Source organism: Mya arenaria, chromosome 9, assembly GCF_026914265.1.
Source record: "Mya arenaria isolate MELC-2E11 chromosome 9, ASM2691426v1".
NCBI lineage: Eukaryota > Metazoa > Mollusca > Bivalvia > Myida > Myidae > Mya > Mya arenaria.
The window spans coordinates 38093033-38107817 of record NC_069130.1 but is presented as its reverse complement, the minus strand read 5'-3'; the positions used below and the strand labels follow the sequence as shown (position 1 = coordinate 38107817).

Below are 14785 nucleotides of genomic sequence, written 5' to 3'. Positions count from 1 at the left end.
GCGAAAACCAAATTCTTACGTGGTAAAAAGTAAACGGTTAAATATCACTTTTAAACCTCAAACATGAGAAGTTGAGAACCAATCCTTTAGCAGTTAAATTAAAAAGAAAATGTGAAAAAAAGGTACTTTAGTGACTTACTGACTTGATAAGAATATGACTAGATAACTTAACATAGTAACACCATAACATTTTAATATTAAGTAGCATTAACCAGAATCCAAACATAATTGCATGACAAAATCTTAAGCGTTTATCGGTAACGTTTCTATAATCGATTGTTTAAATTTCACTATCGATTGTCGCCGACGTAAGCATGTTCGATCAAATGTCGATTACAATCAATCATCGGCACAACACTAATGTTTTATCTGTTCCACGGCGTATTGTGCCTTTGGTCGGTAAGCTAGTTCAGTTGTGTCCTCTATCATTTAAAGTCAAACCTGTTTATTCTGTTCCACGGGGTGTTGTGCCTAGTGGCGTTATGCTAATTATGATGTGCCATCTATCATGTAAAGTCATACCTGTTTAATCTGTTCTACGGTGAATTGTGCCTCGGGTCGGTAAGCTATTTTAGTTGTGTCCCCTTATATGTAACGTTATACCTGATTAATCCCTTCATAGGCTCGTTGTGCCTTAGGTCGGTATGCTTGTTCAGTTGTGTCATCTTTCATGTTAATTCATACATGTTTAACCATTTTCGCGGTGTGTTGTGCCCAACGGGTCGGTATGCTAGCTCAGTTGTGCCCGCTATCATGTAAAGTGATACCTGTTTAATATGTTCAACGGCGTGTGGTACCTTGGACCGGTATGCTAGTTCAGTTGTGTCATCTATCATGTAAATTCATACCTGTTTAATCTGTTTCGCGGCGTGTTGTACGTCGGGTCAGTATGCTAGTTCAGTTGTGCCCGCTATCATGTAAAGTGAAACCTGTTTAATATGTTCCACGGCGGGTGGTGCCTTTGACCGGTATGCTAGTTCAGTTGTTTCCTCTTTTATATAAAGTCATACCTGTTTAAGCTGTTCCACGGCGTGTGGTGCCTTGGGTCGGTATGCTAGTTCAGTTGTGTCCTCTATTATATAAAGTGATACCTCTTTAATATGTTCCACGGCATGATGTGGCTTGGGTTGAAATGCTAGTTCAGATGTGTCACCAATCATTTTAATTAGTACCTTCTTAAGCTGTTCAACAGCGTTTTGTGCCTCGGGTCGATTTGCTAGTTCAGTCTTATCCTCCAGCAGAGTGCGGAGCTTGAACAGGAAGTCCACTAGTTCTGTGTTCTTGACCCTCTGGTCATGGGAATGGCGTACGCGTCGACCAATGTCCCGAACCTTAAATGTAATGTTTGAAATAAGTTTTGACTAACATAGCTTGTAGCTAGTAGCTTAATCATCAATATGATAGTATTTTTGTAATGGTTGTATGGTATTAAATTGTTTGTTTTTGCCAATGTTTGCGTTAATATCTGAAAACCAGTGAAATAAGACTGCGGACAAATTATAAGATTGCAGTTATTTCGTATTTACGCTCGAAATTTGATGTTTTATGGCTAAAGAGTTAGTATTTCTTTAAGAAAAATGAGTTTTCCGTCAGCTTCTCAATCAATAGAGGAACGTTCTTGAGTTATCTTGTATGACTGAATTAAATGTGTTGATGCCAAAATCAGATGATTCCAGGAAAAAAATAAAATTAAAGACAAAACTGTCGATCTATGAGAGTGCAGCTTTAAAAAGTAATTGGAATAGTATATGTTTATAGTGTGATTAATATGTTTACCTCTGTTAATAAATTTTGCTGTGTCGCACTGTTAAACGACAGCTTGTTCCGGAAATCCTCGCAATTCATCATGACGGCGATCACTCCGTTGAAGTCAATGTCTTTGATGGAGGACACGGTCTTGTAGCCATCAGGAGGCAGGAAACACTTGCCTATCTCCCAGGGAATGGTGCTCCATTTGTCGGCGTTCGTATTCTTCCATGATGGTCCCGAAAACCTGTGATGTTTGACTATTTCATCACGGACGCATTCACAAATCCCGACTGGACAAGGAGCATACAGTTTTTGAGGACAGTTATGAAATCTACAGTTTCTAGTACTGGTGCATATCCCACGAGTTGGGCAATTCAACACGTTTTCTGTGAAACAATGTGCACATGCTGCCCCGGATGGAAGACCCTTGGATGTTCTAACGGCGCTATAGATGTCCTGGTGTACGCATGTCAGCACATCATCCACAAAACCTTGTAGACCCTCATTAGTGATTCTGATTGCGAAGGCGGCCTTGATCCAGTTATTGGCTTCCTTCTCGTTCAGTAAATCAGTAGGAAGCCATATGTTTGCCATCAGACCGGAATCAATATCTGATAAAAACAATCATTACGATGGTAACCCATGAGGAAGTGATTCAAGCCAGTAGTTTAGATAGATACCAAAGGACGTTGAACTCTGTCTATATGAATTGGCTTATTTTTCAAAAAATGTTTATTTTAAGTAATTTAGAGTATATATATAAAACTTGAAAAAGTTGTATTTATAATAATATTAGTTCATACATAATTATATTAGGACTTTGTTTTTTGTAATTCTCTATATCCATGAACAACCTTTCGTTTAAACTCATTAAAACACACTGTTGCATACTGTGAAATCATTAATGTTCGTGGGGCATTAAAGTTCGTGGTTTTCGTGGGTTGGGTGATCCACGAAATATAAACCCTTTATTGCCTTGTTATGTACATAGTCTAGTTTTATTCGTTACAGAGGCCGCAGTATACAGCGTAAATATCCGTCTCATTGTATATCTTACTATCATTGTTTTGTAAATATATTATATCAGCCTTTAACAAATAATAAACCAAATCATTTTAATGTGTTTTTATGAAACAAATGACTGAAGCACGTGCCTAAACATGTGCTGTCCATGAAAATCTCCAAGTATAAAAGATGTGAGTGATGTGTGTCGGTTCTCGATGTTTTTCTTTAATGAAATAATGAAGCGATTACATAGGAGGTTACTGAGCACCTAACGTGACAATGTACAAAACAATGCGTTCAATATACTTATTAAACAAAACGTGTGAATAAATATTAAATTGAGATGATATTCAAAAGTGATTGAAATTGTAGACATCAGCAATCTTTATAGGGATTGTTTACTCAAAATTACGGACCTTCTCGGTGTTTTCACAGTTTGCAAAATTCTTAATTGGCATTCAATGGCTTCGCCTATCTGTATTTATGACAGGGTACATCTTCTTTTATGACCTTGATTTCCAATTAAATCGTTAATTTACATGGGTATATGCACAAATTGGCATGTCGTACTGCACTTTAGCGAGTGTCATAAACCGAGTGACGTAAAAAACGGAAATCACGGCCAGCGCGTGGAGATAATGCAGACGATCTAGAATGATCGCAGTTTCGATTTTTTTTTTTCAAAAATGAAAAACCATGAATCCAAGAAGCCACGAAATTGTTATTTTTCGGCAAACCACGAAATTTCATGCCTACGAATATAAATGATTTCACAGTACTTAATTTTTCATTATTATTATTTAAAAAAGTAGCGTCCGCGGTTCTTTTGTAAAACTGATTTGTTTGGCCAAAAGACTGCTAATTTTAACTTCTTATCAAACAGTGTAACAATCGCTAGTAAACATCGAGAAAGATATTTAATTAGGTAAGCTAATTAATGTTTTACTTCCATTTGCTACCGAAGTTGTCTTTGACAAGTTGCCATGATATGACCAAGGTTTAGAATGAAAGAAAGGTACGTTGCTCTAAGGAGAATAACGTGTAGTTTCTTGACCCAGATAAGGTATCCGGTCCACAAATAAGCTAGTTCTTTACATATGGTCCAAACTTCATTGCTGTAGCTTTAAAATTGAAACGTAGGTCAAAAAGGGTGGGGCCAGCGTTTGCCTCAGGGGCATAATTTCAACTGTTTTGCTAGACGGTCATCTTATGATGCTCCACAACAAATATCAAAGGTATGAGCCTTGTGGTTTGAAACAAGAAGATTTTAAAAATATTTCTTAAATAAGTCTCTAGGAAACCTGTGAACCCGGGGCAGTGCCAGTTTTGATCCCAGGGGCATAATTTGAACAACCATGGTAGCTGACCACTTAATTATGCCTTATTTAAAATAGCAAGGGTCTGCATAACTGTTTCAGACAAAAAGATTTTCGGAGAGTAAAAAAAGCAACAACATGTCAAGTTTGATGACCATAGGTCAAGGAATTGTCGAGTTTGCTGATCTGATGACCCCAAAATCAAAAGGGGCCATCAACTGGTCAAGCCCAACCTACAAGTGAAGTTTGAGGGCTGTGGGTGCAGGCATTGTTGAGTCGGACAACTTTTTTATCATTCAAGGTCAATGTGACCTTGACCTTTGGCCCAATGACCCCCAAAATCAAAAGGTGTCACCTACTAGTCAGGCCGAACCTCCAAGTCAAGTTTGAAGGCCATGGGTGAAGGCACTGTTGAGTTAACACTCGTACAACTTTTTATCATTTAAGGTTAATGCGACCTTAAACCTTAAGGTACCCCTCTTCTTCGAAGGGGGCATAACAAAACTAAAAACAGATATAAACATTACAAACAATACGCTTCATGAATATTCAATACATATGAACAAGACACACAATTATTAAGACAGTATCCACAGTACATTCAATGACATAACAGTGAGACAAAACCTATTAATTGAATAAATAAAATGGGAGGGAGGGCAGATTCAAATTCAGCTCGGTTGGAGGCACGCTTTACTACCTATAAGTTAATTACGAGAAAAGAGTGACGTCAGAGAGCGCTGAATAATTATCATCTTTATGTATAAATACTTAAATTTACAGGCACTCTGACTTCTTTCAATACTGTTATCAGTAAGAAGGTATTTGCTTGCTGAATTCTGATATGTAAAATAAATTACCAAAAGTACATCACAAATTTTATTTCAGCTAAAATCGGACGCGATATACAAAAATTGCATTATGAGAAGGCCAAAAAAAAAACTAAATTGTTATTTATTTGTTAAATTTCTTGTTCCTGCACATAATCTCTACCAAATGATACCAAAGTAATAATTAACTGAGCATCTGGAATTCACAAATATTTGTGGGTCGGATAGCTTAAATCCTTCCCTGTTCCACATTGCTCCTTCAGCAAGCTATTCAAACAGACCTAAACACGACACTATTTTTTAATTGAGCTGTAAACAGGGAGGTTAAACGGTCACATGAACGACAAAGGAGTTTATCTCATAAGAGAAGAATAAGAATAAAAAGACATTTAAGAAAATAAGTAAAATGTTGACTCTGGTTATAATCCAAATTCGGTGATACAATTATACTTTGCTTAAAGTGTTAATAAGAAACAAAGATTAAAACTACAGTATTCGATATAATTACATAGTATTTTGTTAAGTCCAAGCCTTTAACTAGAGTCTTATTTACCCCTTAGTTTAATCAGTGTATATAAGTAATTGTTTGTTTGGAAGTCGTTATAGAAATTAAACGTTAAAGCCTTGTGATTCGTCCATACATGTAAAACGGAAGTAGTTAACAGCGTATTAAATAGACTTAACAGGATTCATAAAATCGTGGAAATCATCAACCAAAATCAAATACTCGCATTTACGGCCGGTATTGAAGTTAACAAGTATGACAGCGACAAATATTGAACAAAGCGCAAGCGAGATCTATACACATGATCGCTTACAAGGAGTATTAATTTCTTAGCTGCTTTTCAAATAACTAACAGTATTATTCATATCGAAATATCAGTGGAATGTAACATTGTATAGCACTTCAAAGGTCGAATACGGCTGGACTTTTGTCATAGATAGTAGTACCGACAAGAAATGGTGATACAGAATTTATACATAAACATGTTTTTCTATGAATTATATAATTTGAATGAAAAGAGGGTATCCACGTGGTTCAGAAATCCCTAATTTCTAAATAATTTAACTTATAACAGCATTGAAGAACACATATCTACATTTGCATTGCAGTATATACATCATGAGCACTTCGACAAAAACCGGTTTTCAAGAAATTCATCAATAAATCCCATTTGTATCTTATTAATTTTAACAAGCAATGGCTATATAAAAAGTGGTCAATCCGGTTCTTGTTTGAGTGAGCCATCAATATATTTTAATTGTGGGGGGTTGTGTTTATTAATCAATTTACCCGTTCTAACCTTCCCGTCAAAATCACTCTTTTTCAGAACTTCGGACCTGACGAACGTTATTAAATATTTTATCAAGATATAATTCTTATACTGCTGCCGGCATCTTCGTGAATGTTGATTATAAGCAAAGGGAACCGTTATTTATATGGTAAATTGACACATTGTCTAGACGTGATAAAATGCCCTGAACTTCTTATCTAAATTACATTGGGAGACTCCCAAAAGGATGGCATCCAAAAAGCAACGGAAGCTCTTAAAATAAAAAAAAGTTTCACCACAAAAGAACCCATGCTTTATCGTACGTTATCAGTGATTTGGTTCAATCCGTTCAGCCAAAGACTGTGCTGTACATATTTTGAAAACTTTCGATGAAGTCATAATAATGTCCATAAGTGCAAACACTGACTTTTCTTTGAGCCTTTGGTTTGGTACCGCGGAAGCAAAATGCACTTTCTACTTTTCTACATATATTAACATGGAAACATTTTTGGATAATCCGATTTTGTTCATAAAACGTTTTCCCTTAATCACAATTATTACAAATTGTTTTGTCCTAATTAAAAACACCCATACTGTTGTTTTATTTTGTTGTGTTTACATAAATACATACACATGTATAACAAACAACCATTTTTACTTATAAACCTTTAACTTATTACTAAATAATGCATTTATGAAAAATATTAATTACTGATAACGTGATTGTAACCGTGTATTTAATAGCAGAAAGCGCAAAAAATATTAAATCATAGGTGAATGCTAAAAGATTTACTGTGGTCCTCTATAGTCTCATAAGGTAGAAATACCGTGTTTTATGCTCATTTCTTTCAAATTAAACTTACTAGCCTTCGTAAGAACCAATGTTTTCGACATTTATTCATCCTTTTTGGTATAATAAAAGCAACATTATTAATTATGGCAAATCTTATTTGGGAGTAAGAGTGCTTCTTTAACTACGCTATAAAAGCAAATCCGAGGGTTTGTTCCTTGATGGACTTACGTTTTTTACAAAAATGGGCTCTCAAATGGGGTACTTTGACATACTGACTTCAGGTTCTTTCCAATCTCAGGACATTTGGAAGTCAAATTTTAAGACAATCTGGAACGTTTCCTGGGCAAAGATAAAACATATGGCCACCGTAGTCCCAAATGTGCTCAGTAAAAATACAGTGTCATTATTATGGACAATTGAAAGATATGTACAATTAACTAGTAACGTATGCAAATCCATCATTCGAATTAGTTGAATTTACATTTAACAACACGTTATCTGCAAAACTGTGAATTATGTGCCTGACGAATGTTTATGCCAAGAAAACCCACTGTCACTATTCGTGTTGTTTTATTGGCCTCAAAGCGGAACTCCGTATAATATATAATTACATTTCGTTTATAAAAATCAATTTTTCTCGTAAAGAAAGAAAGAATACCTATTCAATAAAACAATACATCTTTTTCTCCCACCTCAGATAAGTAGATCCCATAATTTAACCATGCTAGAAATTCTTATCTTGCCCACGGGCGAAGATAAAATGCCCGTATGGAACTCATTTTTAATAGTCGCCGCATTGTAATAACCTCCCTTGTTGAAGACTCGTCAGTAGCATCATGGAAACCTTATTTTATGGCAATATTTAGAACACTGATTAATTATTTCCCCCTTCAAATGTTACCATAAAACAGTTTTCACGCACCTTTCAAGAAATAATGCTTCACTCTCCATAGAACTATTTGACTATTAACATAATCTGAATCACTGCGCGCATATCCATGACAACCACGAATTATCGCATATCCATGCGCAATTATTTTCACTAAGCACAAAAGATTTCCAGCAAAAAAATACATTTTTACTTAATTTTGTTTAACTGTGGTGGGAGAAAAAGCATCTACCATAGCCGCTTGTGTAAGATAGGTTCATCCCGACCCTCGGTAAACCTCGTTTCCGCAAAACACCCTACGATCGGGTCCGAATGAGCCTATCTTACACTCTCGGCTATGGAAGATACTTATAATCTCGTTCAGTTATTAATTTACCTTTCAACTAATATTCGTTAATTGCCTGCTGATATCCGCACACATTTAAGATATAACACCACGTGTTGTTTGTTTACCATAATTACGTCATACAGCTTTTATGTTGTTGAGAACTAAATTGGCTTGGAGTAATATGCAGGTGTTGAGTACCATGTAGGTGTGAATATTTTTCCCTGTCACTATTTCTTTTGTGATACATATCAGTTGTTTTTCCACATTCCAGTAAAAAAAAAAGTACGAAGGTAACTCATGTTCTGTGGTTTAAAAAATCGCCGATTTAATCTACATCTGTATGAAGATATTGTCGTAATCTATTTCCTACCCTAAATGAATATAATTCAGCTTTCAATTAAACTATTTTATGAAAGTTACAGTGTTTAGTATAAATATTGTGCTTACAAATATTGAAACCATTATTTCTTAGTTAATAATTAGAAATTATACGTACGAAACGCAATCTAGTACCGGTATTTTTGACAATGTGGAAGTCACGTGATACGCAAATTTTGTAGTGACGTATTGTGCGCTTAATTTAGACTACTTTTAGTTATCTGGCATGTTTGCTATAGCGAAAAATGCCTTTTTTTTTATCAAACTGCAGGTTTAAATGTACAACAGTTAAGAGAAATTAACTGAATATAAGTAGCAAACAGAATGTTTACATTTCTTTAAGTAACTGGGACTGTTGGAAGTCAAATGAGTAAGATATAATTAGAACTCGGTCAAAAATGGACATAGACATATATTGCATTTTTGCGCCGTCAAGGGATTACGAGTCTTATTATGTGCAAATAAGTCTGAAAAATATTGAAACAATACAATAAAAGAACAGTATTCAAATAAATTACACAAAATCAGGTACAACTGTATAGTAGGAGATTCTTATCGGTTTCCTCGGAGTTTCGCGGTGTTTTCTATCCCGAGTAATGAGGCGATTGTAATTATACGGTCGACTGATAAGCCTCGGAGGGTGAACGAGTGAAAACACCGAGGAAAGCGGATTATGATAAATTGGATGTCGTGTCCAATGACCAAAATCCGCCGAGGAAAACGGAAAGTGGTAGTTCTGCGTGGAGTGTACTGTATAAAGCATAATAAAGCACCATTCTCATACAAGTAAACCTGTTTACAAATTGAAGGTATCTTTTCTCTTATAAATAGTTGTGGGCAACAAAAAGGAATAATGAATTTCACTGCAAACTCCATTCAAAGTAAATACTTTATATTTCCGATAAGTTCTAAAGCCAACTGTCAATGATTAATTCAAAATATAAAGTGTAGTAGAGCTTGAGCAAGGTCTCGATTAACATTGAGATAAAAGTATTCCGATCTATGTTTTGTTTTATAAAGCTGCATTTGACGAGTTGCTCCTTGACTTTATATGGTAGATTTTCAATGGCATTGCTGCCACTTTAACGATAAAAGTTTAAAATCAGGGTACAGGGCTCTCGCGAGGGGGCGACTTGGGCGAAGTGGTCGCCTAAAATTCCCAGACTTCGCCCATTTGTATCATCAAAGCGATATTGACTTCGCCGAAAAAATTAGCACATTGTAAATCTGTCAATCAGCGAGTATTTGACCACTGTCACATTAGTCAAAACACCGCAATTAGCCATTCATAAAATTAGGTAATCTCCTAATCCGATAATTGGGCCGTGCCATCCAATTACCAAAACATCGCCAGTAGGCGGAGCTATTGATGGTCAACCAATCAGAATGTACATTGAGAAGTCCCTGATCAAATGATATAAGTTCGTCTTAATCGGATTGAAAAGGCAACATAATTATGAAAAATATTGTCAAGCATTAAAGAAGTTAAAAAGTAATTGATATATGTATTGATCAAACAATGCAAGACATTTTAAACATTGTTGTTTTGAAGCAGACGGTCATAGCCATCTCGGGCCATCGGCAAGGTGGCGCTAAGAAAATCAATAACATGACGTATCAACAAATATTTGATTGGTTTTAGTGAAATGTTCATGATAAAATGAAATGATAAAAAAATGATTTGAAAACACAAAAATATATTCTTTTTTTGCTTTATGCAGTGTTTACTTACAGTATTTTCCTCCTGTTTATGACTTTAAAAAATCGGCGAGATCGCCATTTTGTCAAAACAATTTTCCGAGTAAATTTCTCAACCTCCCATTATGTATTGGTAAAAAATTCATCAAGAACAGTGATTTAAATGTCATTTGGTTCTTAAATGTCAGCATATTGAAAATTATTTAGCCAGAGACAAGTATATAACAGCATAGCTGAATGTGACATTCGTACCCATCCCGAACGTACCAAATAAGATTCGTCCCCCTACTATATTGACAGTTCATTTATAAGGTCATTTTGATTGTTTCAAATCCTTAGCTGTCTTGGTTTTTGATTCATTTTAGATGCTATTTGGAGATAAACTATGTGACATTGACAAATACACTTTTGCTGAGCCAAAAATGATACATTATTTGTGAACATTTTATATAGTTATACTTATAGCAATTAATTTGAATGTGAATATAAACTTAAGTGTGTGGTATGGCATAGTTTTTGTATCAGGTGTTACGAAAAGTATCACTTCTCCCTAAAGTCTCCCCACTTCTCCCTAAATTGACTGAAGAGAGAAGTCACTTCTCCCAAAAATTTCAGCCTAGTGAGAGCCCTGGGGTATGAAGTTTTTAAGTATTGAGCTGTAACATCTGATTAGTAAAATGTTCGTTTGATGCAATTATAAGAACAAGAAGTTACATTGTCACTATTTGTACGCAAATTAGTAGCTGACTTAAAAGTGGATATATATATATAATAAAAGTATAAATAAGTCAATTAGACTGTTAACCCATTTTAGGCTTTTAGCCGTGAATGGTTACTTATCTATAGATGGTTGTACAAATACTAAAAAAATAACCACGAGATTGTTTACTTCTACCTTGGTAGATCGTTTTATAAAAGAAATGCCTTTGACTTTTTTTAACTACCATGTCGCGAAATTATATGACATCGCAAAAAAAGAAAAGGAAAACTCGCCATATCTTTCTGGAGTTCGAGTGTGAATACATTTTTAAAAGTTGCCACTTTTCTTAAATTTATACAGTAACACTAAGGATGAAAGCATTGTTTACATGTTTAAAATAAGTGTCGTAAGGCGCATTTAATAGCTATGCAAATTGTTCCTGAGATTTTGGCTTGAAAACATCCAATCAACAATGCTTTGTGTGGGGTTTTTAATTGCTATTTTGAGAACAATATTTGCTATTGTGAAGTCAGGAGGTGCATTAAAAACAAGTGTTTTTACTATTTTATAAATTATCTAAGGCCACAACAAATTGATCATATGTTCTACGGATTTTGCCCAAAAAAATGTAGGAGCGAGCGAGCGAAAAAAAACAAAACTTTTTTTTAAAATTTAAGGCAATTCAGAGGCGAGCGCAAAGCGAAAAATTAAAAAAAAATAAACAGTTTATTTCTTACCAAATTTATCATACAACTATCATGAATTATGTCAAGAAATGCTTTTTAATTGCAAACATTAAGGTTCTCAGTTATAAATGAAAAGGTTTTGATGGTAACACATGAAAATCTGTCTCAATATTTAACAAATGGCAATAAGATCCAGTGCTTTACTATTAACTTCAATTTAAACGTGGATATATTGTAAAGACAACATTTCTCATAGTAACGTGCAATTATTTGAAGACCAAAAAGAAAACTATTGTATTCATTCCGTAACTTACTATCACCAAAAACATTTTAGACTAGTAAAAGTAAATCATCATTTGAGCATTTCCAAATATTGGGTCAGGTCTAAATTTGAACCTCTTGAAGCACATGATAAAATTGAAGTGACTTTGACATTGCAGAAGATCGAAAATGTAAATAACACAGAGAACATTTCTAAAAAAAGACACTGTGGATTAAATTGTGGGACAACATAATTAAAGCAGAATGAAACAAATCTGCAAATGTGGCAACGATCATTATATTAGAGCAGGTGGTGGAATAAAGATGTTTTCCTTTCAAGACCTCGCCTTTACCACGAACCTATGGTTTATACATGTAGGTCTGTGCCTTGAAAAAGAATATCATGACAGCCTCCATAGCTTCAATGCCCGTAAGAAACAGGCCTCTTTAATCACAGGCCACTTTACTGGACTTTCGGTCCAGTCAACCCCGGGTAAATCCACCACATTCATCTGGCACTGCGGGGCCACATGGAAGGTAAAAACACGGCCAATTTCCCCGGCTATCCCTGGTATACCCCCGGACCCTGGGTGGGGGGTGGCGGGGGGGAGGGGGGAATATTTCTAAAACATTTACAAGTCCTACTATTTTTATCAGTTTATAACAATTATGAGTATATGAAAACTGAGAAATGCATTTTAGAATTAAAAAAATAACTCACGAATTTATGTTCAATTCTTGTAAGTCGTGTGTCCGTGTATTTTAATATAAGTTTTGCCCTCAAAATCCAATTTATTTATTATTTAACACTAAATTTTGAGTACAAAACAATGAATTACTTAAAACACACATAAATAATTCTTGCCTTCGACGCCGTGAAACTGTTGTTGTTTACTGAAGACTATAATCCATTGACTATGACACTGATTTTCATTTAAACGTGTATTTTAAAACTGAAACTAACCTGAAAATTAATACCGGAAATAAATAACAACGGTGTGCCCTGCAAAATATTCCCGACAAAAAAGACTGTCAACAAATAGGCTGTTTTGCGGTTACCCGGACCTGATTTTGTCCTGACACGAGGAAATTTTGCTCGCGAAGAATGTAAAGCTTGGAAATACCTTCAAAAAAAGGCGAAGTCGACGTTGCAGGTTTAAATTCTATGTAAAAGAAGTTCAGAAAACAGAGGAAATTCAGCAGTAAACAAAAAAAAATATGCGCGGCCAAAAAGTATGTGCGGGCGCAAAAAAAAGTTTTTTTTTATTTTTTTTTCGTTTTCCTAATTTTAGGTGCGGAAAATCCGACGAACAAATGATCAATTTGTTGTGGCCTAAAAGCTTTTTTTATTGGTCCCAGCTGTAAAACAAATCATCAATCAACCATGAGACATTAGTTGATTGGCTAGTCTAGATAATTTTGACACAGAAAAACACACGCAATTTTAACAAATCTCTGATAAAACATTATTTGTAGACTTTGCTCTTAGTCCGTTCTTATTACATGATACAAAGGTTGCATATTTTACTCTTAAAAACTATTCTACCACGAATCTACACAAAATATAGATTTTGAACCGTTTTAATATTCGGCCTTCCCCTACCTCCCACATTTTAGCATGGAAGGTCAATAAAGCGCTTATGATAAGGGAGAAATCTTTATTTAACAAGAGCTGTCACAGTATGTGACAATGCCCCTGAATGTGACATTGACCTATGAACAAGGTCAGTACATGAAAAGTTAAAGATCAAACACTGACCTTTGATGTAGGCATGTCAATCTTGCATACGACACACAATCTTTATATTTATAATCTTTATATGCGAAACACATGTGCAAAGTTTTTGTTGTAAATCTGTCATATTCATGACAAAATTACAGCCCGGTTATGACATCTATGTGCATATATGCACCATTTCATAATAATATAAAGCAAGGAATACGTCTCCTGGTATGTTGAACACACGTGGCAAGTTATTTTAAAATATGTCCATACAAGAAAAAGTTACAGCCCGGACACGACAACCTAGAGGTAGGGACACGGGTCTTGCAAGCGACAAATCAACTTGGTATGTCAAACACATATGGCAAGTTATTTCAAAATATGTCCATACAAGGGAAATGTACAGCCCGGACACGAAAACCTATACTCTATGTCCTTATATATGCAGCACTGCATTGTGAATAAACACCTAAGTGTGACCTTGACCTTAAAGGGAGGGACACAGGTCTTGCACGCGACACGTCGTCTTGGTATGCTGAAGACATGTGGCAAGTTATTTTAAAATATGTTGATATAAGAGAAAGTTACAGCCCGGACACGACAACCTATACTCTATGTCCTTATATTCAGCACTCCATTGTGAATAAACATTTAAGTGTGACCGTGACCTTAGAGGTAGGGACACGGGTCTTGCACGCGACTTGTCGTCTTGATATGTCGAACACATGTGGCAAGTTATTTTAAAATATGTCCATACAAGAGAAAGTTACAGCCCGGACACGACAACCTATACTCTATGTCCTTATATACAGAATTCCTTTGTGAATAAACACCTAAATGTGACCTTGACCTTAAAGGTAGGGACACAGACCTTGCACGCGACACGTCGTCTTGGTATTAGGAACACATATCACAAGTTATTTTAAAATATGTCCATACAAGGGAAAATTACAGCCCGGACACGACAAACTATACTACCTATATGTCCTTATATGCAGCATTCCATTGTAAATAAACACTAAGTGTGACCTTGACCTTAGAGGTAGGGACACGGGTCTTGCACACAACACGTCCTCTTGGTATGTGGAACACATGTGGGACGGACGGATGGACTGAAGGACGTATGGATGGAATGACGGACAACGCCAAAACAAT

The 14785-nt window shown here is 35.4% G+C and overlaps 1 protein-coding gene across 1 annotated transcript in view; it reads right to left on the bottom strand.

The window, feature by feature from the left end:
* LOC128202919 (mitogen-activated protein kinase kinase kinase 3-like) overlaps positions 1-14785 on the bottom strand; it is a 60585-nt gene that overhangs the window by 25128 nt on the left and 20672 nt on the right. Inside the window, exons 3-4 of the mRNA XM_052904097.1 lie at positions 1777-2360; positions 1173-1331 (exon numbers count right to left, since the gene is read on the bottom strand). Of these exons, the coding sequence (XP_052760057.1) occupies positions 1173-1331; positions 1777-2343 (726 nt within the window). The 5' untranslated portion in view covers positions 2344-2360. The remainder of the gene's footprint in view (positions 1-1172; positions 1332-1776; positions 2361-14785) is intronic.